This window comes from Anomalospiza imberbis, chromosome 18, assembly GCF_031753505.1.
Source record: "Anomalospiza imberbis isolate Cuckoo-Finch-1a 21T00152 chromosome 18, ASM3175350v1, whole genome shotgun sequence".
Classification (NCBI taxonomy): domain Eukaryota; kingdom Metazoa; phylum Chordata; class Aves; order Passeriformes; family Viduidae; genus Anomalospiza; species Anomalospiza imberbis.
Window position 1 is genome coordinate 10,225,356 of NC_089698.1, and position 23,552 is coordinate 10,248,907.

The 23,552-nt window shown below is 50.5% G+C and overlaps 1 protein-coding gene across 4 annotated transcripts in view; it reads left to right on the plus strand.

Moving 5' to 3' along the window:
* SRRM4 (serine/arginine repetitive matrix 4) overlaps positions 1-22,879 on the plus strand; it is a 46,459-nt gene extending 23,580 nt beyond the window's left edge. Inside the window, exons 5-13 of one of the 4 annotated variants that reach the window (XM_068208924.1) lie at positions 71-97; positions 562-612; positions 3,282-3,374; positions 4,354-4,516; positions 12,820-13,157; positions 14,712-14,921; positions 15,182-15,292; positions 16,346-16,486; positions 17,071-22,879. In XM_068208924.1, the coding sequence (XP_068065025.1) occupies positions 71-97; positions 562-612; positions 3,282-3,374; positions 4,354-4,516; positions 12,820-13,157; positions 14,712-14,921; positions 15,182-15,292; positions 16,346-16,486; positions 17,071-17,317 (1,381 nt within the window). In that variant the 3' untranslated portion in view covers positions 17,318-22,879. The remainder of the gene's footprint in view (positions 1-70; positions 98-561; positions 613-3,281; positions 3,375-4,353; positions 4,517-12,819; positions 13,158-14,711; positions 14,922-15,181; positions 15,293-16,345; positions 16,487-17,070) is intronic. The other 3 variants (XM_068208925.1, XM_068208927.1, XM_068208928.1) reach the window with 3 other exon arrangements.
* The last annotated feature ends 673 nt before the right edge of the window (positions 22,880-23,552 follow it).

Sequence of the window (23,552 nt, forward strand, 5' to 3'; positions counted from 1 at the left end):
ACATTGTCTTGGACTCAAATTTCCAATTTTGTGAGACCCTGTATTTAATATACATATTTGTGTCTTGCAGGTTATCATCAAAGAAGAGAAGGCACAGGTAAGAATTGAGCAAGTATGGGTGGTCCCTTAGAAATAAGAGTTTAATGGTTTCTTCAAGGTTGATGTTCACTGACTGGGGGCAGAAGACATTTTTTCTGTGTTTCTTTGTGGAATCCTCTTGGGTCCCCCCATTCCATGTGGGTCTGGGGTCCGTGACTCACCAGGTGTGGACTGGAAGAGCTCTTCTGATTCCAGTGTGTGTGTATTCATTATCAAGAAGTACTCATTTTCTCTATGGAAAAAGGCAAAGTCACCAAGTTGGCTGATCCCTTTGAGGGTTTTGGCCAAGCCCATGAAGCAGATTTGTCAGCAGGCACTCAGACCCCCTGTGCTGTGGCAATCATGAATCCCTTTCATTTTTACTGCATGCTCTTGGGCAACTGAGCTGTAACATTGATGTGTGATTGTGCAGCTTTTTATCGGAACAGAAATCTCCGAATTAATTAGCCATTTCTTATTTAGTTCTTCAAGCCCCAAAAGTAAGAGAAAGGAAGAAAGAAAACACAAAAAACAGTAAGTAGTGGTTCATGGAGTTCTCTGCCCTGCCTGCACAGTGTGGGGCTAGGAAGTGCTTGATGTGGTGGGGCCCCTGGAGCTAACACCTGCGGCACAGCTCTAAGCATTGCTCAGGTTTATTTTGAAGCTAAAACCGGTAATTCTGGTTTTGCTGGAATGGAAAAGGGTTTGTAGAGGCTGGAGATCTTTCCTCTGCCTTTCTTATATGACACCTCTTTCTGTACTTTGTATCTTGCATGGACGTGCAGAATCTTGTCTACCAGTCCAGAGGAAAAGGCTTCAGCTTTTCTGGTGGGGGCAGCATGAGAGGCTGAACACTCATCTGCCAAAAGGGCAGGCTGGCACACCCTTACTGGGAAGGGCCTCAGCAAATCCTGGTTTGCTGCTCTAGGAGGTTGCATTAGGACCTACCCATGAGGTACAATACAGCCAAGGATCTGAACAGAGTCAAGGGGAAGAGAAGGGATTGTTTGGAGGGGATGGAGTTTGCAAAGATCTGCTGTTGAGGTTCAGCCCTGGAGTGTTAGCAGAGCACAGTCCTTGTCCTGTGGGGCACATAATCGAGGGGTATGGTATAACATGGGGTTCCTCAGGACTGGAAGGAAGGATTGTTCCTCAGGACTGGAAGGACTGTAAGCTGCCTCTGTTTTTCCCTTCGTTCTCTGTCTTCTGGGAACTGCATCTCATGGTTTCTGACCTGCTTTCAGAGCAAGGTAACAGTCCTGGGGCTGAACCTTGGGCACTGATCCCCCAGTCAGCTTTGCTGGGCCTCGGGATACTGCCTGCACAGGCTATCTCCATTGCATGCAGAAAGCCAGTCTCCTTTTCACTAAGACTTCTGCATGCTAAGTGGCACAGTTTCAGCTCGGTTTCCCCTCAAACTGGGCTGCCCTGCACCTAGAAACCTTGGTGGTAAAAAGAGAGGCTTCCTAGGTTATCTGTAAAAGGAGGGATTTCCCCAGCCTAACACAGCACTACCCTAACAGTGCAGTTAAAGCTAAGATCCATGTCCTGCTGGGGTGCCCTGACCTCAGGGAACTAGAGCTGCTGGAATTGCTCTTTGGGGATGAACCAGCCAAGGCGTTTTAGCCTCATCTTTCTGATGGCAAATCAGAGCTCAGCCACTCCCAGTTTCTGCAAATCTTTTGCTCCCAGGCATGGATCAGATGGATCCCATGAGGATTTTTGTATAATCACGCTCCTTTGACATATCTTTGCATCAAGCGACTGGTTATCTAAATCACACAGGACTGGTTTTCCCTTCTGCAGGAAGGGAAGGCAAATTGGAAAGACTGGTGCAGGGGGTAAAGGGCAAACACGGGGATTTTCACACAAATCCACCCTATGAGTGAAAGATGAGTGTTGCTGATTTCAGCTGTATGGAAATAAGAAAGGAGGATCCCAAAATGCGAAGTTTAAGAAAAACAGAATCATTGGGTGTGAAAAGCATCAAAGAAAACAGCCAAGCAGAGTTGAAGGAATTACCCTGGAGGTTGCCCTTTTGTCTTAAAGGAGATGCTGTTCTCAAGCAATTATTTGCTGAGTTTTTATACCAGCAAGTTGCTAAATGCTGTCCAAGCAAGTTGTATTTGTGCTGTCAGAGCCTGTGTAGTGTGGCCATGAAGTCAGGCTGTTCCCACCAGCTCACCCACAGTTAGCTTTGCCTGCTGGCACAGCCATGCCGGCCTGAGCAGATGGAAACACTTCCAGATCTAAATTAACTGCTGTAGTGAACAAAGATGGGAGGGACGGGCACAGAAGCTGGCAGCTAGCCTGTCACCCATGTCACCCTGCTCTCTGCACCCAGGACTTCAGCTGTTGGCATGGACAACTATAGCCCTTAGGTAACAGGGCCAGGTAATCCATGAGAAACAGCCTGGTGGTGCAACAGAACTGCAGCAGGGCACTGGTCCTCTGTCCCCTACCCACAGTTTGCTGAGGACTGTCCTCAGGCCCTGTCAGAAAAGGCAGCGCCAGTGACTGGGCACCTGTCAGAAGCCAGGGAAACGGTCCTGTCCCTCAAGCAGGAACTGTGCACAAGGCAGGCTGTGTTTCGGAGAGCTGTACTTTGTGCAGCAACCAGGAGAGCTGCCCACGGGACTGGCTAAATGCTCCCACCTGGAGAGGGTGGGGAAGGCTGGCTGCTACTGAGTGTACTCTATTACTTGGAGCTTGTCCTTCTGCACCTGCTTTTTAACAAGGACTAGGGACAGGGCTGGAGGTTTGTGATGGGTTGCACACAGAGATGGTGCTTCCCCCAAGGCTCAGCAACAGGAAGGTCTTGGGCAGTTGCCTGGCTGTTACAGGATAGGCTGCAGGATGAGAGGCAAGCATATGGCTCTTTAAAGACTTGAAAGGATTGGTACTGGCTGCTGCACTCCCACATGCTTGTCCACAAATCTTCCCCCAGCATGCTACAGAGCCAGCCTAATAGCTTGTGTGTAAAAGGCTAGCAGAGATCTCAGGAAGATGTCACTGCAGTGATGAAGGGACGGAGAATTTCTCATGCCTTGATGTTCTGTGCTGTGTTTCATACATCAATCTCTTTGGTCTAAAAGGCATACCTCCCTTCTGATTTGAACATTATCGACCCCAGCCTTCAGCTGCTGGCTCTTGCATCCCCCCACTTGCTCACCTAATGCTGGTTTTCTCTATGCTTCTTAAAGCTCTCGTGGGCGCACCCGGAAATCCCATCGGCATCGCCGCTGCCACTCTCGCTCAGAGAGCTCCGACTCCCACTCCCCCAGCTGCCGGAGCAGGTAACAGCGCTGCTCCCAAGCTCAGTGTCCTCAGCACTGCCTGCTAGGCTCACGGATGTGGCTGCCACAGCCTGTGTGACCTGCAGGCTCTCTGTGCACTTCCCACTCTGGTAGCAGCAGTGTCACACTGGGGGCTGAGCTGTTTGTGGTCCCAGCCATGGAAGGGTTTTGCCTCAAGAAGCAATGGCTGCAGCTTTTTGATCTAACAGTCACTTCTAATCTCTATGGCTGAAGATCGGCCCATGACAGCTGATTCCAGTCTAGTGTCCCTTCTCCAGCCCAAGGGCTCTGTTCTGCTGATGTCCCAGGAAACCCTTAAACATGGTTTTAGCAATGGAAATATATTTGCCCGTGGCAATCTATAGTCATTGTCTTTGACCTGATTAAAATCTCTCCTCTGGATGACAGATGCGTCCTGGGGCCGGCTAAGTGGATGCTGGTGCTAGACCCAGCATTGCTGCAATAGCAAGTGATTTATACACATCATGATTTCATTTTTCATGTTCTCTGAAAGCACTTGAACAGCCCACCCCCACTCTCCTACTTCACTCCTCCTAAGTACTGGGAATTTTCTTATGAGAAGCTGAGGATCAGTGGGGGGAGGAATGCAATCAGTAATTGGAGGGGCGCTCATGCAAGAGCAGAGTGTGTTTTCTCTTGGAGGTGTGTCACCATAGGAATATTCTATGGTGCAGGAAGGTCATGGCTTGCCTTGAGCCACCATAAAATCATGCATTGGAGCTGAAATTTGAGGTTAAGGTCCAAAGCCTGGATGCAAAATTATTATTTTTCTTTTAAAGTAGTAAAGCAAAACATCCCTTTTCTCTCCCTCATGACTCCACAGAGCAGTCATGTTGGAAGGACATTTCTCCCATATGCAGAGTCCTAGCACAGACCTGCCAAGGGTTGGTGTGGAGCTGGGAATGGGCAATACTGCAATGCTAAGGAATAACATTTTGGCTGTTCCTGTCTCCTGGAGGCACAGAGCCAGGTCTCGAGAGGAAGGGCGTAAAACACGACGAAGACGCTCCTGCCACCATTCAAAGACCACGGCAAAGAGAAGCTCCTCTGCAGAGGTTCAGGCCAGTCAAAAAGCCAGCCAAACCCTCCCACTCTACAGCTTCCTGTCTTCTAAGGAAGTAGTAAGTATTACACACTGTCCTTCTTTGCTTGAACTAGCCAGAGGAATCTGGGCAAGAACTCTGATATGAAATTTTTATAACTCAATTATAGTGATGTTAGACAAACTTGGTTAAACTGTATTATTAATTCATGGTGCTGTTTTCCACTGTATGTGAAGTCATTCCTTCCTTCAGCACTTTCACACCAAGGGTGGGGCTGGAGAGGGGGAAAACTTGCAAAGTCTTTAGCCTATGAATAATTAATTGAGGACATCTAACAAAAAAAAAAATGGCCTCCAGAAATGATATTTTAAAGGGAAGAGTTTGTTATGCAGTCTTTGTTCAGCTGGATGTGAACTTATTTCACTGGTCTCTACATCCAAAAAGTTTAGTCCTTCAGGCTGAAAAAGGGTATCAAACATATATAGAAGGAACATTTACATGTAATGAGCTGGTGATAATTGGCATGGGATGTTTTCTGACTATAAGGATCCTTCTAGGATCACTGTTCCTCTGGACTGACAAGCCCAGGGGCCAAATTTGGAAGTTATGAGCAGCCCTCATTGATGCTAATGGGAACTGCATGTGCATCTGAGGGTAAAATCAGGCTCAGTGCCTTGGGATGTTTTTCCATATACACAGAAAGAGATGATATAATACACGAATTGAGAGAGCAAGAGATGGAGAGAAATATTAGATAGAGATTGATATCAGTCTTCCTTTTCTGTGGCATACTTCCCCTTTGTTCCTGGCAGCAGTAAAGCAGAGGTGTGATGCCCTGACTGTGGTGTTGGTATCAAACAGGCACTCTGGAGAGAGAAATTGCTACGTGGGACTGGAGGTAGTGCAGGATCTGATAGTCACACATGGATGTGTAATGCTAGAGGTGTTTTGACTACAGAGTCCTCCAAGCCCCAAAGTTGTTTTCTCCTTTAGGCCCAGTCATCAGTTGGAAATAGCTCAGCCACACGCGGGAGCTACATCAGATAGGAGAGAGATGGTGCCAGCAAGAGGAGAGACTCTACCCACTCACCCACACAGACAGCGTGCCGATCAAAATACCCAGGGATTGTACGTGGGTACAGACAGGCACAAGCTGTCTCTCAACATTATAGATATGCATATTTGCTCTCGTTATAGAGCGTGTGGGGCCATGTGAGTCACTGCTTGTAAAGCCTTATAAGGCAGCGTGGAGAGCAGAACCTCACACCACACGCTGATGTGTGCACGCACATGCAGAGGAAGAAAAACAAGGTATGAAGCTCATTGTCATGAACTGGGGGTGTTGCTGAGTTCAGAGCTCCTCCCCCCAAAAAAAAACAGCCAGCCAAAGACTGCATCATGTCACCAGGGTGTTGTTTAGTTCAAGCAGCGTATTTTTCATAAATGCTTTTGAGCCTAAGCCTAGTTTTTAATTAGTGCTAGGTTTCCTCTCTCGGAAGCCAGGCTTCCTAAGTCCTGTGAGGCCAATTGCCAGCTGTTCTGTTTCCTGAGAAAGAGTAAACTCTAATTTAAAATTTTAAAAGCTTTAAAATGAGCTAAACTCAAGCATCCTGCACTCGTTTTTCCATTTGCTTCACTCGAGGTAAATGAATGAAGCAAATGGAAAAGCTGCAGGGAAGGAAAGACGAGCTTGATAGTTCCAGATGCAGGGGGTGGATGCAAAGTAAAAGTCATCAGGATACTCCTGTGTTCTTTCTAGTAAGGGTTAATAACTTAGACAAATATTTTAATAACTAAAAGGCATAGTGACTCATGAAAGCCACTACTGTCCTCCTGTCCCCAAAAGAAGTGCATTCTCTTGGGACACCATTCAAGAGCACATTTAAGCACTTGTTCAAATTGAAGCCCCTGGTTAAGAGCTGCCCCTGAAATTTTGCTGAATAAGGTCATTAAATATCATGTACTCAAAATTGGCAAGGGAAAAATGGAATGAGAACCTTTAGTCTCATTTATTAATGACTATACACAACCCTTTGAAGCCTTTTCTTTTCATGAGTTAAATGGTTGCTCTATGAATAAGCTTCATTCTGTCAGACTTTGAAAGCAGCCTGAAATGAAAATGTGCTCTTGCAAAATATGTTGATCACATATATTAAAAAAGCTGGAGAATAGAAGATTTTGTGCAAAAATTCAGAATTAGGATTCAAAAATGGCATGTTTCAGTCCTCTGTGAGAGTTGGTATGTTACATTCCCTATTCTTCCATCTGGCGTGGGCTTCCAAACCAAACCATCCTTACCTGGGGAGAAGCATTGTCATATCTCCAATGGAAAGGGACTGTCCAAGGAGGATCAGGGAAAAATACACAGAGATACAGGGAAATATGAGATAATGCTATAGCACTTCCAAAACAAAGGTTTTGCTTTTCAAGATGTTTTTTATTCTACACTACCTTGCTTCTGAAAATTTGAAGTGCTTTTTGGTAAATTCTGCTATCCTCCCCACCCTATTAGTCTTCATTCCTTTGTAGTGAAACTGCCACAGTTTCTAACTAGATCTGCCTGGAAACTGCTGGGGGATAAAGCACAGAAAACAATGTCCTGTGCCTATGCATCTACCTTGCTGCTTCCTTCCCTCTTTATGCAAAAGCTGATGCACCCACACATGCATGTACACATGCAGAAACACCTCAAAGTTCCCTGCTACTTTTCTTTATGGCAGTGAATTTCCAAGCTTCTCCCTCTCCTTCTCCTTTAATCCCGTGCAGCCGCAAGAGGCACCTGTGGAGAGCAGGATTGTGGGCCTGTGCCTCAGCAGGCACAGAGAAGCTGTGGGTAATGTGCAGCATTTATTTCTGAACAGAATACCCCTGCCCAGCTGCAGGCACTTTATTCCACACCGACACAGATGGATGACTGTGCCACTGTGCTTTCCTTTAGCTGTGCAATATAAATACCTGCAGGGCACGGATCTAATTGCCTTTGTTGTTGCTGATGAAGATAACTGCACCGTGCATACACTTTCCTTGCCAGCTCCTTTGCTTTCACTGTAACTCATTTGTGATGCCACAAATTATCACAGGCTTGAGCCAGATTTCCAGTGAAGCTCAGTGGGGTACAGCTGGTCCAAATGATGCTGTTTGTCTTTGTGCTCGTGTCTGCAGGAAGGTAGAATGGGGAAATGCTGTGCAGGGACTGGGACAGAGCGTGCTGGAAAGCTGAGGAAACCTTATGGCAAACCTGCATATTGGCTTGCTGCTGCTGTTTTCTAGCCTGGGTTTTGGCTTACATAGGAAAAACTATTCTTTTGAGTGTGAGGCAGCATGTTTTTGATAGCAGACAGGGCCCTTCAAGAGCAGAAAGGCAAAACCTATAAATATGGAAGTTGTACTCTTTTTTTCTTTTCCTGTTTTCCCCTCCCAGCGGGGGACTGAGGTTCCCCTGGTTACTGTGTGACAAATCCACAGCTCAGCTCTGGGAGCAGCAGCTGGGGGGAAAGGATCATTGCCGGTATCCATTGAAGGGCTGGGCTCTGCACCAGGTACCAAAAAGAGGTGGTGGAAGACAAACCCTTGCTCCAAAGCAGTGCCAGCCTGGCTCAAGCTGAGGTGGGGATACAATGCCATCACCCCAGCAGGCTAAAAAGATCCTTTGAAAATAAACAAACCTTTGCTTGGCATTCTCTGGAGTTTACCCCAGCAATGTATTGGTGAGCCAGGCTGCTCAGCAGTGTTGCCATCCAGCCCCAAATAACCCAAGCTCAGGGCTTGCAGGGACAGCTGTGTCATTGCCTCCCTGCTCTGGGACTCAGCTTAGCCCTTGTGGTACAGAAAGCCTCATCCTGAACTCCCCATCCTGCCAAAAAAAGGGGGATTTTCCCACTCAGTGCTCCTTGAGTCAGGGACTCATAACTGTGCAAAAAGGGGGTTATACTGAATTCCTACAGAACTTCTAGTTTTTGTACTCAATCAGAAGTTGGCTTTTCAGCTGGGGTAGGTTCTCAGCAAAGGTGAGGCCATTTCCCCCGAGCTCTGGCAGGTGGAGGAGCCCCAGGGCAGGCGCAGAGCCCCATCCCCAGCAGCCCCAGCAGGTGCTGGCTCTGTGCCGGCTCTGGCAGATGTCGGCCGGGGCTCGCCGGGGTCACCGACACAAGTGTTTTACTCCTTTCATTAGCACAGTGCCTAGAAAAAGAGAGAAAAGCAGACATTATGCCTCTCTGAAAGAGAAATTAACTCTGCTTTGAAGTGAGTTGCAAAACAAGAGGAAAAAAAGACCCACGGAAGGAATCCTGCAGCTCTGAGTGAGGCTGTGCCACGCTGCTGTCCCCACATGGCTGAGACAACTTTGAGCATTGTCATCTCTTGCCCAGGGCTGTTTATGGCACAGTAAATGGAGCTGTTCAGTTTAATTGGAAGATGAGCAGTGATTGTATTTTTGTAACCTATTAGACTGCGCTGCCTCTTGGTCTGGGATTGCACTTGGAATTACAGTCTGGAATATGAGTGAGTGCTTCATTTCTGCTCCCCCCTCATCTTGATTAAATAATGATTTGAAACAAAAAATCCAATAAATACATATCCTGGGTTCCCTTGAGGGCAGCAGTATGTTCCCTGATGAAAGCTGGATGAAACAAAGTTCACTGAGATTATTTGATTACTTATTAGGGGTTGTGTGTGGGGGGAAATCCAAATGTTCACATAGAGAGAATTAGATTTGTGAAAGAGCAGGTTCTTTTAAGCCATCCTAAAAAAGTAAAAAGCCATTAGAATTCAGAATCACACAGAATGATGATTCAATTGAGCTCCGTGCAGTGTTTTTAGATGTACTCTGTTTCCATCCTGGGTGGCTGGTATGGCTTTCAAAAACAGTAAAATGGGACCATGACCAAAGCCAAGATCATTCAGTGGGGAATATGGGGAATTGGTCTGAGCAGGCAGGCAAGCTGAGCACCCTGAGACTTGTCCTGACTCTTGCTGCAGGGCAGAACTTCCCCCAGAGCCTGCAGGAAGCCACTGGTTACAGGTGCCCCAGAGTGATGGGGCTGAGAAGCTGCTATGTCCCTCCTGGCACCTCCCTTGCCCCATGCAGACCCTCCAGCCTTTACCCAGACTGTCAGCTCCATATTTCACTGATATCCACACTGCCTCTTCCCAGAGTGTTGCTGCCACAGATGTGAACTACAGAGGAGCTTGTTGATCCTCCCGGTCATTTGACAGATTTTGTGATGTGCTGACAATAGTTGCTGCTTTGAAGGTAGATGTCAGCCAAGGCAGAGCAGAAGCAAGGATGCCAGGTCCTGGAGTCAGTCTGAAAAGCTGGTTTAGAAATGCCAAGAAACTGCTGTATTTCTTGGCAGAAACTGTTGTATTCTTTCCCAGTTTAAACTGGGAAGGAACAGAAGGGAGGTATTTCTGTGTCTGATGCTAGGGTCAGTGTCCTTTGGAGCAGCCCTGTGCCCACTCCAGGCTCATCCTACCCCTGCAGCTAGAAAGTACCTCACATGCTGGTTTTATGCCTGTAAGTGAAAGGTGGCGAAAAGCTGGTTGTCTCTGGGTTAGGATTCAGCTTAAATGCAAACCAAAAGCCATATTTTAAGAAAAATACCTAGTAACGTATTTGAAAGTGCAATCCTATATCTTCTGGAAAGTGGCTGGGGAGAGTGCAGTGGTCCACAGCACAGAGGTCAGATCTCTTGGGTCTCTGGGTGTGGCATCAGGGTTTCAGAAAGAACTGGTGAAAAGCAGAGCTGGCTATTTGGCTCCCTTAGGCTCCTGTGACATTCCAGTTTCTGCTGGAGTAAGCAAGGACTAGTAGAGAATTGCTAGAGCTGAGAAGAAGCAAGGAGCAGTTCCAGATGCTGAAATGAGGACTTCCAATGTGTGTCTCCATTCATTCCTAGTTGAGAGCATTTGGGAGACGATTCTACTCTGTCCAGGGCTTCTGCATTGAAGGTGCAAGTTGGCTAAAGAAGAAGGATCACTTAATTTCCCGTGTTTGCTGCTGGGGCTTCTTATTTCTCTGAGCTGAGACTGAGCATCAATTAGAAGTTAGTGTGAGGTGGAGATGAGGAACTCCATTATGGATTTGCTGTGATGAGCCAGTCTCTTATCCAGAAGCAGTAATGCTTCTCTCCCTGGCAACACAGAAAGTACTTGGAGATCCTCCAGCTCCAGGTGTTTTCAGAGCAGCAGAGAGTTGTGGGCAGCCATACTTCTGCAGACTGTGCTGAGAGCTGCTGTGGGTGTTGGTAGCTCTGCTCTGGTTTCAGTCACTGCTGGTTCAGCACCTGTGTCCGAGTCACCTGTCCCTGTCCCAGTTAGCACCTTGAACTGGGTCAGCAGCAGCTCTCCCTGGGGACACAGATTGAATGTCACAGGCAGGAGCATGGATATGGAGGCACCATCTGATAGGATGAGGGAGATCCATGTGAAACATGACACAGGCTGAGTCTGCAGCCCCTCTGAGGATGAAAAAGTCATCCAGACCAGAGCTAAACTTTCAAAAGGGAGTGGCCCTGTGCCTGCTGTGTGACAGCTGATCCAGGTCTCCTCTGCTGCCTGAGATAGCACCCGCACTGCAATGTGGTTTTTTGGCTGAGAAGGCCCCATATTGGTCCTTCTGAGCATGGCCCAGGTCCTCAGTGTGGAGAGCATGGCATAGAAGGGGGCATTGCGTGCCCCAGAGCGTGGCATGAGGGCATGTGCACGTGTTTGAGGGAGCACGGCTTGCTGGGAACATGTTTGGAGGACTGTCCTGAGTGGGGGGAGCCAAACCTGTGTGTCCACACTCTAAGAACCCTGCACCAAATCTCGTGGGTGGGTTTGAGGAGAGTGGACGCTCCAAGTGAAAGAGGAGGAGGCCACGTGAGAGTGTAGATGTGTGCATTGGCCCTAATTCTCACCCCATTGCAAGAGAAGATGTTAGCACTAACACAGCCTCCCTCCCAGTGCTGCCACATTCCTGAGCTGGCTCAGGTAAATGCCAGTGCAGTTAAAACTGACATATACAATACTGAAATGATGTAGATCCCCTTGGTGGTGCTCAGGGTCCCAGAGAACAGCCCTGCCCAGGTCAGTCTATGTGAGTTTGGGGTCCTTGCTTGCCTTGTTGTGTTCAGCAACCCAGCCCTTGCAGAGGCTGGCAGGAGCAGGGCTGCTGTCCCCTTCCCCACAGGTCTCTGATACACAGTGGGGATACTTTTCCTCCTCCATTCTTTTGCTTCTTCCCTCACTCGAGTTCCCTTTGTCATTTCCATACAACGCAGGGGGATTCAGTGCAAGCTGCAGCTTTCAGCACAAGCCATCAGCCTCCAGGAATGGGCTGGACAGGCTAATTTAAAGCAGAAGGAAACAAAAATGAATAATAAGGGAGACAAGCGAGCAGACAAAAAGCAGTCATGACATTTGCATAGAGAAGGCAGCAACCATTGGCAGTGTGGATTGAAGAGAGGGTTTATGTTTTTTTCATGTAATTTGAGACTCTAATGATGGACTTATGTTGCCCGCTCTTCCTTTTTTCTTACACCTTACCTACTAAAGGAGGAGTTCTTGATGGGTAAGTGGATGCTATCCGCAAGACACCAGGGAATTTATTAGAGGTCACTTGAGCGCATTAGCTATATCTTCTTCAGGGGGTAAAAAGCACACAAAGAAGTATCTGTATACCTTTTATTTCCGAAGGGATTTTTCTTTTTTCCCTCACCCTCTTTTTTCTTTTTCCTTTTTTTCTTTTCTTTTTTTTAATTTCAAAGTGATAAACTTGTTCATTTGCCAGTTTTTGCTTTGTACAGAAGCCCTTAATTTGTTTTGATTTGGTTTTTGATTTGGTTTTTTGTTGCTTATTTTAGTGACATTGGTTCAGCCACTTTATTAAGGAAGCTTAAAAAATTCACTCATCTAAGTTTTTGTTTCATTTTTGTTTTCTTTGCAAGGATTATGTAGGTTTTTTATATGTATATACCCTCTTTATTTTCCTCCCCTCTTTAAGGTTAAATAAGGGCTTTGTCCTCTGTTACATTTTTTATTTAGTTAGTTATTTTAATTCTTTGGTTGCCCACTTACTTTGTTGAACTCTTTTGTTTAACATGAACCGCATGCTGATACTCTTTGCATGATCTCTAAATCTTCCCATTATTATAGCAGGGGGAAAATAAGTTTCTTCTTACTGTGGATTTCTTTTAGGGATATGTGCTTTTGTTTTCTTCTGCCTTCTTCTTTTTTTCTCTTTCTTACTTTGTTTCTTTTCTTTCCTTTCCTTTTGTTTCAGTGCATCATGATGGTAAAATTTCTGGGTTTATTTGAAAAAAAAAAAAAGAGCAAAGTAAAACCAAAAAAAAACCCCCAAAAACCATTCAAACAATGCCAAATGGCTTTTTTGCTTTCAGATCTCTCAGTCAGGGTCTTCTGCTGACCTCTTTACCAAAACAGACAGCCCGCCTGGCAACCTAGCCAGCCAGAATGGAGAGTATCATGAATATGACTCAGGAAACGATACTTCCTCCCCTCCCTCCACTCAAACGAGCTCATCCAGGTCAAAGGACAGCCAGGAGAAAAGAAGTCTAGTCCATGATGGCTTTGGCCATGCCTTCTCGTCCGGGAAGCCCAAACTGGCCAACAGCGATAACAGCTCTGATTCAGGAAATTCCTTCACCAGTTGCTTTTCCCAGACCAAGGGAACAGCTTTGGAAAATCTGTCTCCAGATGCCCAGGGACAAGACCGAAGGTCAGTGATTACCAGTAGCTGCTGCAGGTAGCCCAGTACCTGGTACGTTGTTGCTCTGTGTCTCCTGCCCGCTCGCCAGTTGCTGTGGTGAGCTGGCAGGGAGCTTTCTGTGCTCTGGAGGCAGGCAGGTACCAACCAGACCCACGGTCTTGCCAGTCTGGAGTCCAGAACCCAGCAAGGACCAGTACTGTAGCCTGAGGAGGAAGATAAAACCCAGCCATCACATCCCTGGACATTGCTTGTGTTACTGCTTTGGCATTGCTGTGGCTCATGCAGGCTTTGGGCCTGAGTCAGGCCTTGGTCACAGCACATCCCTGCTCACCTGGGCATGGCCACGTCGAAAAAAGTCTCTGGTCCTTCTGGGCACAATCTGAAAGGAGCATCTGGGGGTTGCCATGCTAATTCTCCCTCTCTGCCTACTGTGGGGAAGGGAAGCGGGGCTTGTTTCCATGAATATCATTATGGGCTGTTCTTTCACCTGTCCAATGAGTCAAATCCAGCCCCTTCCCCTTCCCAGCTCATCCAGCACAGCTCCAGGGTGACAAGGTAACATCTCCTGCCAGTGGGGAGCATAGGGAGGGGCAAGGACTTGGCTGGCTGCAAGATAACACAGCAGCAGCTCTGCACTGGTGCCACAGGTCATCTTCAGGAGAGGGGAGTAGCTGCCAGCCTCCATCACTGCCTCCCATTCCTGAGTTTTTGCCAGGGGATGTTGGGAATGAGGGCACTGAAGCATGGTGGCTGGTACCAAGGGCTGTGCTCAGGCAGTGGTTGTAGGGAGCTCTTCCAGCTCAAGCTCTTGGGTCCTGAAGGCTGGAAGTTAGAGCCAGGACGTGGTTTGGAGCACTGAATGTGAAAGGAGGGAGCCAGCGTAATGGGTTTTAGTAAGAACAAGCCTCATTTTTCAGTCAGAGGGTAAAATTTTAGGTCTGTCTGTACTTTTCACATGGTGACTCCAGTGGGGTAACTCTGCCTTCACATGGGTGGAGCTGGGATTGCAGCTGGCCCTGGCTGCTGGGAGGCTGCTTGGCTGCTGGGCTCTGACCCCGGTTCATTCCCAGAGCACTTCTGGAAGAGGAGGAATTCACGCAGTGCTGTCCAAAGGCAACAGGACATGCCTGCTCAGTGCCCACTCATGCTGCTCCACAGCCAGGCTGGAGCACAGCCCTTGGCCTGCCAGACTCTGCCTGTCCCCTGCTCCAGCAGTTTTTACTTCACTCCCTGCCCAGGACCAGCACTGCTCACTGGCCTGACCACACTCTGCCAGCCAGACACCTCTGGTGTGTTGGGCATGGGGCAGATGAGCTGCTGCTTGTGCCACCTGAGAGCTCTTCCACACCTCTTCTCCCTGGCAGAGCCCGGAGGGTGAGCTCTTGGACTCTGACCCACACACATGGGCAACAGCCGCCTGGGGAGCTGAGAGGTCTTTTTTACCTCCAGTTAGGGAATGGAAGGATGGGAATATTTACTTGCTGGAGCATGGTGCTCCCCTCAGCCAGGGACCAGTCCCGGTTCAGCCACAGCTTCAAAAAGTGTCCAAATATATGTTCACAGAGCGTGCCTACCCTCATGTCTCGGTTCCTCAGAGGAGAAGAAGCGAATCTTCCTCCCCTCGCCAGCCCCCAGCTCCCCACCCAGGCCTGGCTCCCACAGCTCCTGCAGCAGCACGGGCCGATCCTCCCCCGGCTCCAGCCGCTCCCGCTCCTCGCACCGCAAAGCCTCGCCCAGGTACTCCCGAAGCAGCTCCTGCTCCTCGGGAAAGAGGTAAGGCCAGCTGGAACGGCTGTCTCTGTGACCCGGGACAGTGTCTAGTTCTTGCCAGCCGACAGGCTCCTTGCAGGGGGAGGTGTAAGAGTTTGGGGGTGCCTATGGATCCACAAGGCTTGGGGTGAACTGGTCACACAGAGCTGGGCTGAGACCCTGGAGAATGGGACATCTCTTCCCCCTGATGATTTGGAGTAGTCTGGTACAGCCTCACCCTCCAGCATCTTTTTAACTACTTTATGTTTCTCTCCTATCTCCAGGTCTTCCTCACGTTCCCCCAGCTATTCCTCCAAATCCTGCAAAAAAAGTCCTGGGAGTAGAAGTTCAAGGCCTCGCCGGAGCCCCAGTTACTCCCGCTACAGCCGTAGCAGGTACAGCTGTCTACTTATGCGGTATCTGCTGTCCACTCATGTGGTACCTGCTGCCTCACTTTCCCCTGCCTCTATCACTGTCATGCTGCTGTGAGTGGTGAGCAGAGCCCGAGGCTCCAGCTGGGTCTGCCCACACAGCTAGCAGCAGAGCTGCAGTCCCTGTCAGAGAGGGATCTGGTTGCAGCAGGGAAAGACACTACTTTTTAGAGTCACAGCTCTGACAAAGAGTTGTCAGGCCTGGGGAAGTGCCCCTGCTGTGAGGGCAGATGCCAGGTACCCTCAGGCTGGCACTCACAGCCTTGCAGAGAGAAGCGCAGTCCAGGCACCTCTACTCCCTCCATACACCATAGGAAACAGTCTCACAGTTCAACCCTAGAGCTGCCTTTGGCAGGTTTTCCTGGTAGCACCTGTGCTGCTGTGAACATTTGCAACCTCAAAATCGTCCATTGCCAGGGTCGATTCTTGCAGGCTTTGACAATCCCCATGCTGGTGGGGAGAAGACTTCCTGCATGCAGGGATCGGGCAGGCCCTTGACCTGCAGCGTGTTGCTTTGCAGATGGCACTGAGCAGTGTGTATGAAGTCAGCCACGCTGCACAGAAGGGCCTGTGCTGACGTGTATGGGAATTTAACAAAAGAGAAAACCATAGCAACACCGGCACTCCTTCTGGCGAGGCTTGTGGAGCCCTGCAGGGCTACCGGGCCCTCAGCTCACGTGGGGCCTGCTGGCAGGGCTGTTCCTGCCAGCTCCAGCAGCACGGCCATCAAGAGCTAAATACAGACTGCACCCACAGACACAGGTCCCTGGAAGCCATCTTAGCTTGGCAGTGCAAAGCCTGTGGAAGACCCTGCTGGAACCTCTGCACGCAATTAGTGGTGTCCAGTCTGTCCAGCTGTGTGAGCTCTCAGGGGTGGTGCCATCAGAGCGCTTAGAGTTGTCCCTTTTGGAGCTGAGCGTCCTCTGCTCATCTGTGCCTTCGTAGGTCGTTGCCTGTCCATCCCTGACCCACCCCCAAGCCCCTGCAGTGACAGTCCCCCTGCTATGCCCTCCGCAGGGACCGCGAGCGGGAGCACAAGTACAGCTCCAGCGAGAAGGAGTCGCACCGGGAGCGGCAGCGGCGGCGCCGCTCCTATTCCCCCCTGAGGAAACGCCGGAGAGACTCTCCCAGCCACCTCGAAGCTCGGCGCATCACAAGGCAAGGGGATGCTGTCCCAGCCTTTGGAAACAGGCTCAGCTGGCACTTCCCGGGGGGATGAGGGCTGTCCTTGGGTCCCAGCCCTTGCCAGAGGAGGTTTCTCCGGGAGACCAGTTTCCCTGAGCCTGATCAGCAGGCCCTTCCACCCCTCCTCTAGAGCTTGGGGATTTCCATCTGGAGGCAGAGGGAGGATGGAGAGGGTCTCAATTTACAATAGCTGAAGGAAAAAAGAAGATGAAGTCAGAGCAGGGACTCAGGTGCCAAGAGCATTCCCTCACAGGTTTTTTATTTCACCCTGCCCTGTGGTAGATCTCCCACAATGGAGAGTGTCAACTATTGACTCTACTCTTCATGCAGAGGGTTCTTTGGGACATCATCAAGTAGAGCCCAGCAGACTGAGTGGCTGGGATTTCCCCAGGGCTGTGGGGGTGGGTAGTTTGAATCCCAAGGCCCATCAGCTACGTTTTAAACAAACACAATCACATTTCTGGGAGTGTTGTGCAGGGTAAACAGTGGTTTTTGGAGATTGTGGCAGTAAGTCCGTCCTTGTGCTGCTGTTAACCCACATCTCTCTGTCCCCACAGTGCCCGCAAACGCCCCATCCCCTACTACCGTCCCAGCCCCTCCTCTTCCAGCAGCGCCGGCAGCTATTCCTCCTGGTACAGCAGCTTCAGCCGCTCCCCGAGCCGCAGCCGCAGCTACTCCAGCTACCGGACGAGCCGGAGCCGGAGCCGAAGCTGGAGCAGCAGCCGGAGCTCGGGCCCCAGGAGCAGCCGCAGCAGGAGCAGGAGCTATGACTCAGGAGCCAGCTCCGACAGCCTGCGTCGTTAGGGAGTGCCACTGCTGGCTGACACCGGGTGCCGGCGTCACCGCCACATTCCTGGCATTCTCCGCTTCCTTCCCACCTACCTGGCCATCGATAGCAATCATCCCCGATACTGATGTGGTGGCTTTGCCGGGTCCCCCTTCCCCGGTTCGGAGTAAGAGCCCTGGAGCGCCTGGTGCAGCCCCTCCTCCCCAGCGCGGAGTGGGTGGATCAGCCCCAGCTTCCCAGGCCAGGCTGGAAGAAGGGTCGGTGCTTTATTGAGGGTCTGTCACAACAGACCTGCTCCATCCTCCCCGATGCTCCCCTCTCCCCTTTGCTACTGCTCTCCAAAGCACTACCAGCGGGTCCAAAGGAAAGAATTCTGCTCCTTGCTCTTCTGACAAACCAGGAACCAACAAATTAACTTCTGCTGGAGAGACAGACCCAGCCGGGGAGGAGTTTGCTGGAAAGCTTCAGTGATGGGGGAATGGCTGTTCTCACCAAGGCAAATACCAGGTCCTTTGGGGTCTCTCCTCCAGAGCTGCTGCCCACTCCGCAGAGAAAATATTTATTTTTTGCCAGTCAGCCAGTCCCTGCTATAAATAGAAGGCTAGAAATCCCTCCCAACGTACTTCCTGGAGGAAAAAAAAAGGCTGTTTGCTCTTTCTCCTGCCCTTTCCTACCAGGCAGCACACCTTTTGCAGGGTTGTTTTATCCCCCCAGCACTGAATTGCTTGCAAACCACCTGCTGAGGTCTGAAGCAGACCTGGGGCTGGTGGGGTACAAGGCAGAGGGGAGGTGGTGCCATGCTGTGCTCCGAGGGCCAGGCCACACATGGGAGACAAGGGCCATGGGCTTCCCCTCTTGGAGGAAGCCTCAGACAGGTTGGGTTTGGGTTCTTCAGGGAGTGTTGCCCTCGAAGTGCATTGCTGGTGGGAGCAGAGGGAGGTGCAGTGGTAGCAGTTGCAGGGTGCAGTCAGAACACGCAGGGTTAAAAGGGCATTGCAAGAGCCAGGGGACCCCAATTCCCCTTCCTCAAAACACGCAGCAATTTCAGGCAGGATTCCAGACCGTCGTTCCTCCTTGAGGCCCTCTGGCAGCCCTGGGGCAGGATCATCAGCACAGTTGCAGGGCCAGTGCCAGGCTGCAGCAGGATGCACTGGTGCCCCAGTTTGTTACTGGGAGGCCAGAGCAGTGCAGGGAGACAGGAAGGGCCCCCCACTAATTGCCTGTTTTTCCAGGGAGCCACAGGCTGCCCTGGGCCCTGGGGTTTTGTCTCCCTGCCAGCCCAGCTGCCTGCGCAATTACTGTGTTTTGCCGGGTAACAAAGGCTTCTCCCAGCACAGGCTGAGCTGGTGCTGAGGAGTTTATTTCTCTTACAACACCTGGGTGCTTAGAGACGCTAATTTGGGCTTAAGACTTCCCTCCCTCCCTTTTTCCATCCCCTCCCCTTCCATCCTGCATGATTATTAACGAGTTTGGGCTTAATGAGTCAAGAAGGTGTGTGTTGTTTAAGTGTTACAGAAAAGGGCTGAGTGCAGCCACCATCTGCAGGAGGAGAGGGGGTAGAAAGGAATGCAACCCACCACCCACACCCCATCTACAGAATTACCTACGGGCCCCTGGCAGCTGGAAAAGGGGAGGAAGGCTGAGTGCCACAAGCTGCTGTGGTGGAACTGGATGATCGCCTCAGCAAGCCTATAAATCTGTTATCTGTTGGAAAGTACCGCAGCACAAGCAGGGATTCCATCTGGGTGGTACAGGAGGAAGTTTTATGACAGGGACCTCTTTCCCAGGATCTTTGCTGGTGCTGGACCCCCTTGTCCTGTGCCTTCAATGGGCAAAGCTCCCCTTTTTCCCAGACCTTCATCCCCTGCCTTGCTTGCTGCAGGCAATGTGAGGATGAAGGGGCTGAGGCAGAGAGTGGGCACTGGTATGGTTGGTGGCTTAGTGGGGATGGGTCCATCTTCTGGAAAGACCCTTTCTAGGATACAGGGAGAAGCACTCCTGGTAGGGCTGAGCAAATGCTCCAGGGCTGTGGTTGAGGGATCAAAGATAGGATGCCACTGCCTTCCCTCCTGTGTTAGCCCCAGCAGTGGCCCTTTGGCCACCTTCTGCAGTGAACTCCCTCTCAAAAGGGCTGAAAACCTCATGCTTCTTCCCCAAAGAGTCTCTCCCAATTTGATGCTAAAATGCCCCATTCTTCTGCTCCCTGGGAAGATCCAAAGGCAGTGATGGGAACCCAGACCTCCCCAGCCCTACCAGTGTTTCAGGAGCAGCCTCCTACCCTTGGCACCCTGTAACGCACATGCGGAGCTGCAGCAAGGAAGCAGCGAGCCCAAAGATCCAAAACTAGGAAAGGAAGGAAGAGGGGCTTTGTGCAACTGGTGTAAATACCAAACTCACACTGACTGGAGTCTTCGTGGCTGGGGACAGATGATGGAAGCACCACACCAGGGTTGGCAGCATCCACCCCCTGTGGGTCAGGAGATGACCCCAAGGGTTGTGTGGAGCTGATGGCAGCTCCTGCACTCGTCCAGCTGATCCTTACATCAAGGACTGCCTCTACCTGTACAGTCCATGGCAGCTAAATGCTCCTGGTGTTTCCCAAGCAGACTTGCATTGGAGTAAACCTCTCTGAAATATTTATTTATTTATTTATTTAATATTATTATTATTCTATTTTTAATTGTATGTCAGAATGGACCAGTATTTATTTATTCTATTTTTTTTTTCTAACGTTAAGTTATTTTTGGATCTGTTTGTTTGTTCAAATGTATCCATGCCGCCGGTCTCGTGTAAAGGTTTACAGCTCTGGCCCCTCTCAGTGAGGTGGCCGGAGGAGTGACAGTCACTCCTGCTGCCACCGTGTCCCTCTGCGCTCTGCGGCGCAGGGACGGACGAAGGGGCGCAGGGCAGAGCCGCGCGTTTTCATGTTGGAATCTCGGGTTTCTCATTAGATTTGTGCAGGAATGTGATGGGTGTGACCACAGAAACGGGTCTAGGACGTGTCGGAGGTGACGGCGAGGGTCTGCCGGCCGGCCGAGCGCGGGGTGTTGGCAGTGCCACCCGCGAAGTGTCGCCTGTGCGCCGGCCGGCTGCCAGCTGGCCCCGCGCTGTTTGCCTTGGCTCCGCCGCCAGCGCTCAACCCGAAACCCCGGCTGCTCCGCGCAGCCACCGCCGCTTTCCCTGGGAGGATGCCGTCGCCAGGACTCCCCTGCCGTGTTTATCCCTGCGCGCTGACCCACCCATGGGAAAACAAAAGAGACGAGACTGTGAGAAAGAGATCCCTGCGAAAGGAAGGTCCTTGCAAAATCCAGTCTCTGGTGACGGATCTGATCAAGGCTGTGTGTGTATGTGTGTATGTGCACATGTGCATATACATGTGAATTTCCCTCGGTGTTATTTATTTTTTAACTTATTTAATATTTTTAGTACAAGCTTTAGTACACCCTTCCTGTTAGTGGACAGATGGGGTTTCTGTGGGTTTGTGTGAAGCTGTGAGTTTTTCTGTCTCTGTGCCTTTTGCCAGTGCTTTTTAAAATTTTTTAAAGTTGTTTCTCTCATTCACTGCTTTTATGGATTTTTGCTCTGCATCCAACACCTCAGATTGCTGCAGGTGCTCTCTGCAAAGAGCAGGTTCACCTGGAGGAAAGGCAGCTTGGCCATTTTGGTGTTGGTGAATCGCTGCTGTGGTCAGACACACAAGGGGTGTTCAGGGCTGGCCACATCAGGATAATATCTTGACTGTTTTTTGAAAGCCCTGTCTCACACTCAAAGGCTCTTTCCCACCCATGGTTTTGAATCATCCCACAAGCACCCCTGCTGCCTTTCCCTGGCAGAGCACGTCACAGCACTCACTCCCAAATGTCTCCTTGACCCTGAAACCATCAACTCCCCCCATTCACTGGACCTGCCTTGGCTCTGTGTTTGTCCCCCCAAGGGAGGCTTGTCCCACCTCTCCCAACCCCATGCTCCAGAAAATCCAATACAATTTCTGCAGGTTTTTGCTGGGAAGCAAAGATAAGGGATGTTTCAAAGCACTGTTCTGTTCTTTCTTCATTGGTTGCAGCACTCGGCTGAGCTTTGCTTTATGTTAACTGCAATTTTCTCAATGTTTTTGTTGTTTTGGGGACTGAATTTGTACCAAACTTGTCTGCAACAGCCAATCACTGTTATTTTGCTATGCATTGTACATATATTGAACAGGCTGAGAGGACTTGGCCTCTATTTAATATTTATTTCTTCTATTTATTGAGCATTACTTTAAAAAAAACTATTTGGGTCATGCTGTTGGTTCCGTGAAGGCAGGAGCCTTTGAAGTGTTGCCAGATATGCTGGAGAGAGGAAGGCAAATTTGGCTCATTTGGACCTCACCACCAGTATTTAGAGAGGAACCTCATTGTGACAGAGATGGGCAAGGCAGGGGAAAACTCTCCATCTCCTTGAACCAGCTTCTGTTGATAAATCACATCCCCCTGGAAAGGAGTGGGGAATTCAGAGGTGATGGGCCAGTTCTGGTGGAGGAATAACCCTGCTCCTCTTTCTCTGCCACGTGGCATAGGGCTGCCGTCACCAAAAATCCGTGGAGTTCTCTGATCTCCCACTGCTGGTCCCCTCTTCGCTCTGGGGGACGGGGACACTTGTCACCCTTTGCATCAGTGATGAGGAAGGGAATAGGATGGAAGTGACTGGCCATGGTGTCCACCAGGAAGCAAGGATGTCCACCCTGCCCCATCCTGAGACCCTTGTGCCATGTCTTGCTTTGCCCCCTTCCCCAGGCTTTGTGCCAGTAGCGTTTCCCTGTTGTGAGCTCAGTAGGTAGCACAAGCAGAGCTTGCTGCAGGCGTGCTCCCCCAGCTTTGAGAAGAGCATGAGATGTGCTAAAAGTCCCACCCTGCCCCAGCGTCGCTCCACCAAGGCCGCAGCCGCTGCTCTGCTCACCCGGGGGGAGGTGTTTGTGCTCCTGGGGCAGAGCTGCCAGTGCTGGTGGAGTGTGGACACAGCTGCAGCATCAGCAGGCGAGTGCCAGCGCTGGGCTGTTCCCACAGAGCTGGCCCTGAGCTGCTGGGTGCTCAGCCTCGGGCTCTCGGGGTATTGGTTTGAGAAAGGGGCAGGTTCAGGTGCCTAAGGGAAGACTTTGCCCTTCAGTGTCCAGTGGGGTTTTATTACCTCTTCACCAGAGAATAAATAATTCTCATGACTTTGCTGCTACCTGGCAGTTTGCACATAACTGGGAGGGTCTCCAAAGCAAGTGTCATGGTGAAGCACCCCAGCTTTTGGGCTATTGCCTAGAGAACAACACCCTCGCCAGCCCAGGGCAGCTCTCCACCTTTGAAACATGGAGAGTGAGCAGGAGATGTAGAACAAAAGCCAAGACATGAGAAAAGCCATGAGGGAAACGGTGTCTCTGTTCTCTGCCCGTTGGTTGATTCCACCCCCAACGACACCGGCACATCTGTTTGTTTGAGCTCATTGTAAAGCTCCCCTTGCTCTCCATCCACATGTGTTCTGTATCCTTTAGTCTTCCTGGGTGTTTGAGTTGTTAGCCTGGTTAGAAAAAGGTTCCAATAAAGGTTTGGACAGTATTTCCTTTGCATCATGTTCCTTTTGGATACAAGTGCGTGCAGCGGGATATTTCGGGTTGTTTCAGCTGCTCTGCAGAGAAGGGCATGTGCCTCCGCTCCCAGCTGCCGAGGACTGGCTCCTCAGGGCACTGGCTGAAGCAAAGTTGTGGGCTAGTATTTCTGGCAGCTCTCCTTTCCCTGCTGGGCCAGGCTCCTGCTGCCCTTTGCCAGGCCCTTTGGATCCCCCCACCCTGTTCCGGCACTGGGAGTCCAAGCCAGAAATGAGTCCATCTCTCCCTGGAGGTCACGCTGGGCTCACCAGTGCTCTCCTCGGGGCTGTGCCCTTCCCTTCCTGCACAGCCCTTGCTCCAAGCCCTGCACAGAGTTCCCATGCCACAGGGTCCTGCCACTGTCACCTTCTCAGCAGGAGCCAGGGCAATGGGGACTCTCCAGCACCCTGGAAGCCCCCCAGGGGAGCAGCAGCCCTGGGCCATGTCCCCATGCTCCTCATCAGGGCTCAGATGGGCACCCAGGAAAGGTCTGGGTGTGGCCCAGGTGGATCGTAGGGACACGGGGCAGCATCCCCAGGTCACTCAGAGGAGAAGGGGGCCTGCAAGGGCACTTCATGTTTCCCAGAGCTGATGTGGTGGGGTGGCTTGGCGGTGGGAGGCAGCCGGGAGGATTGGAATGACAA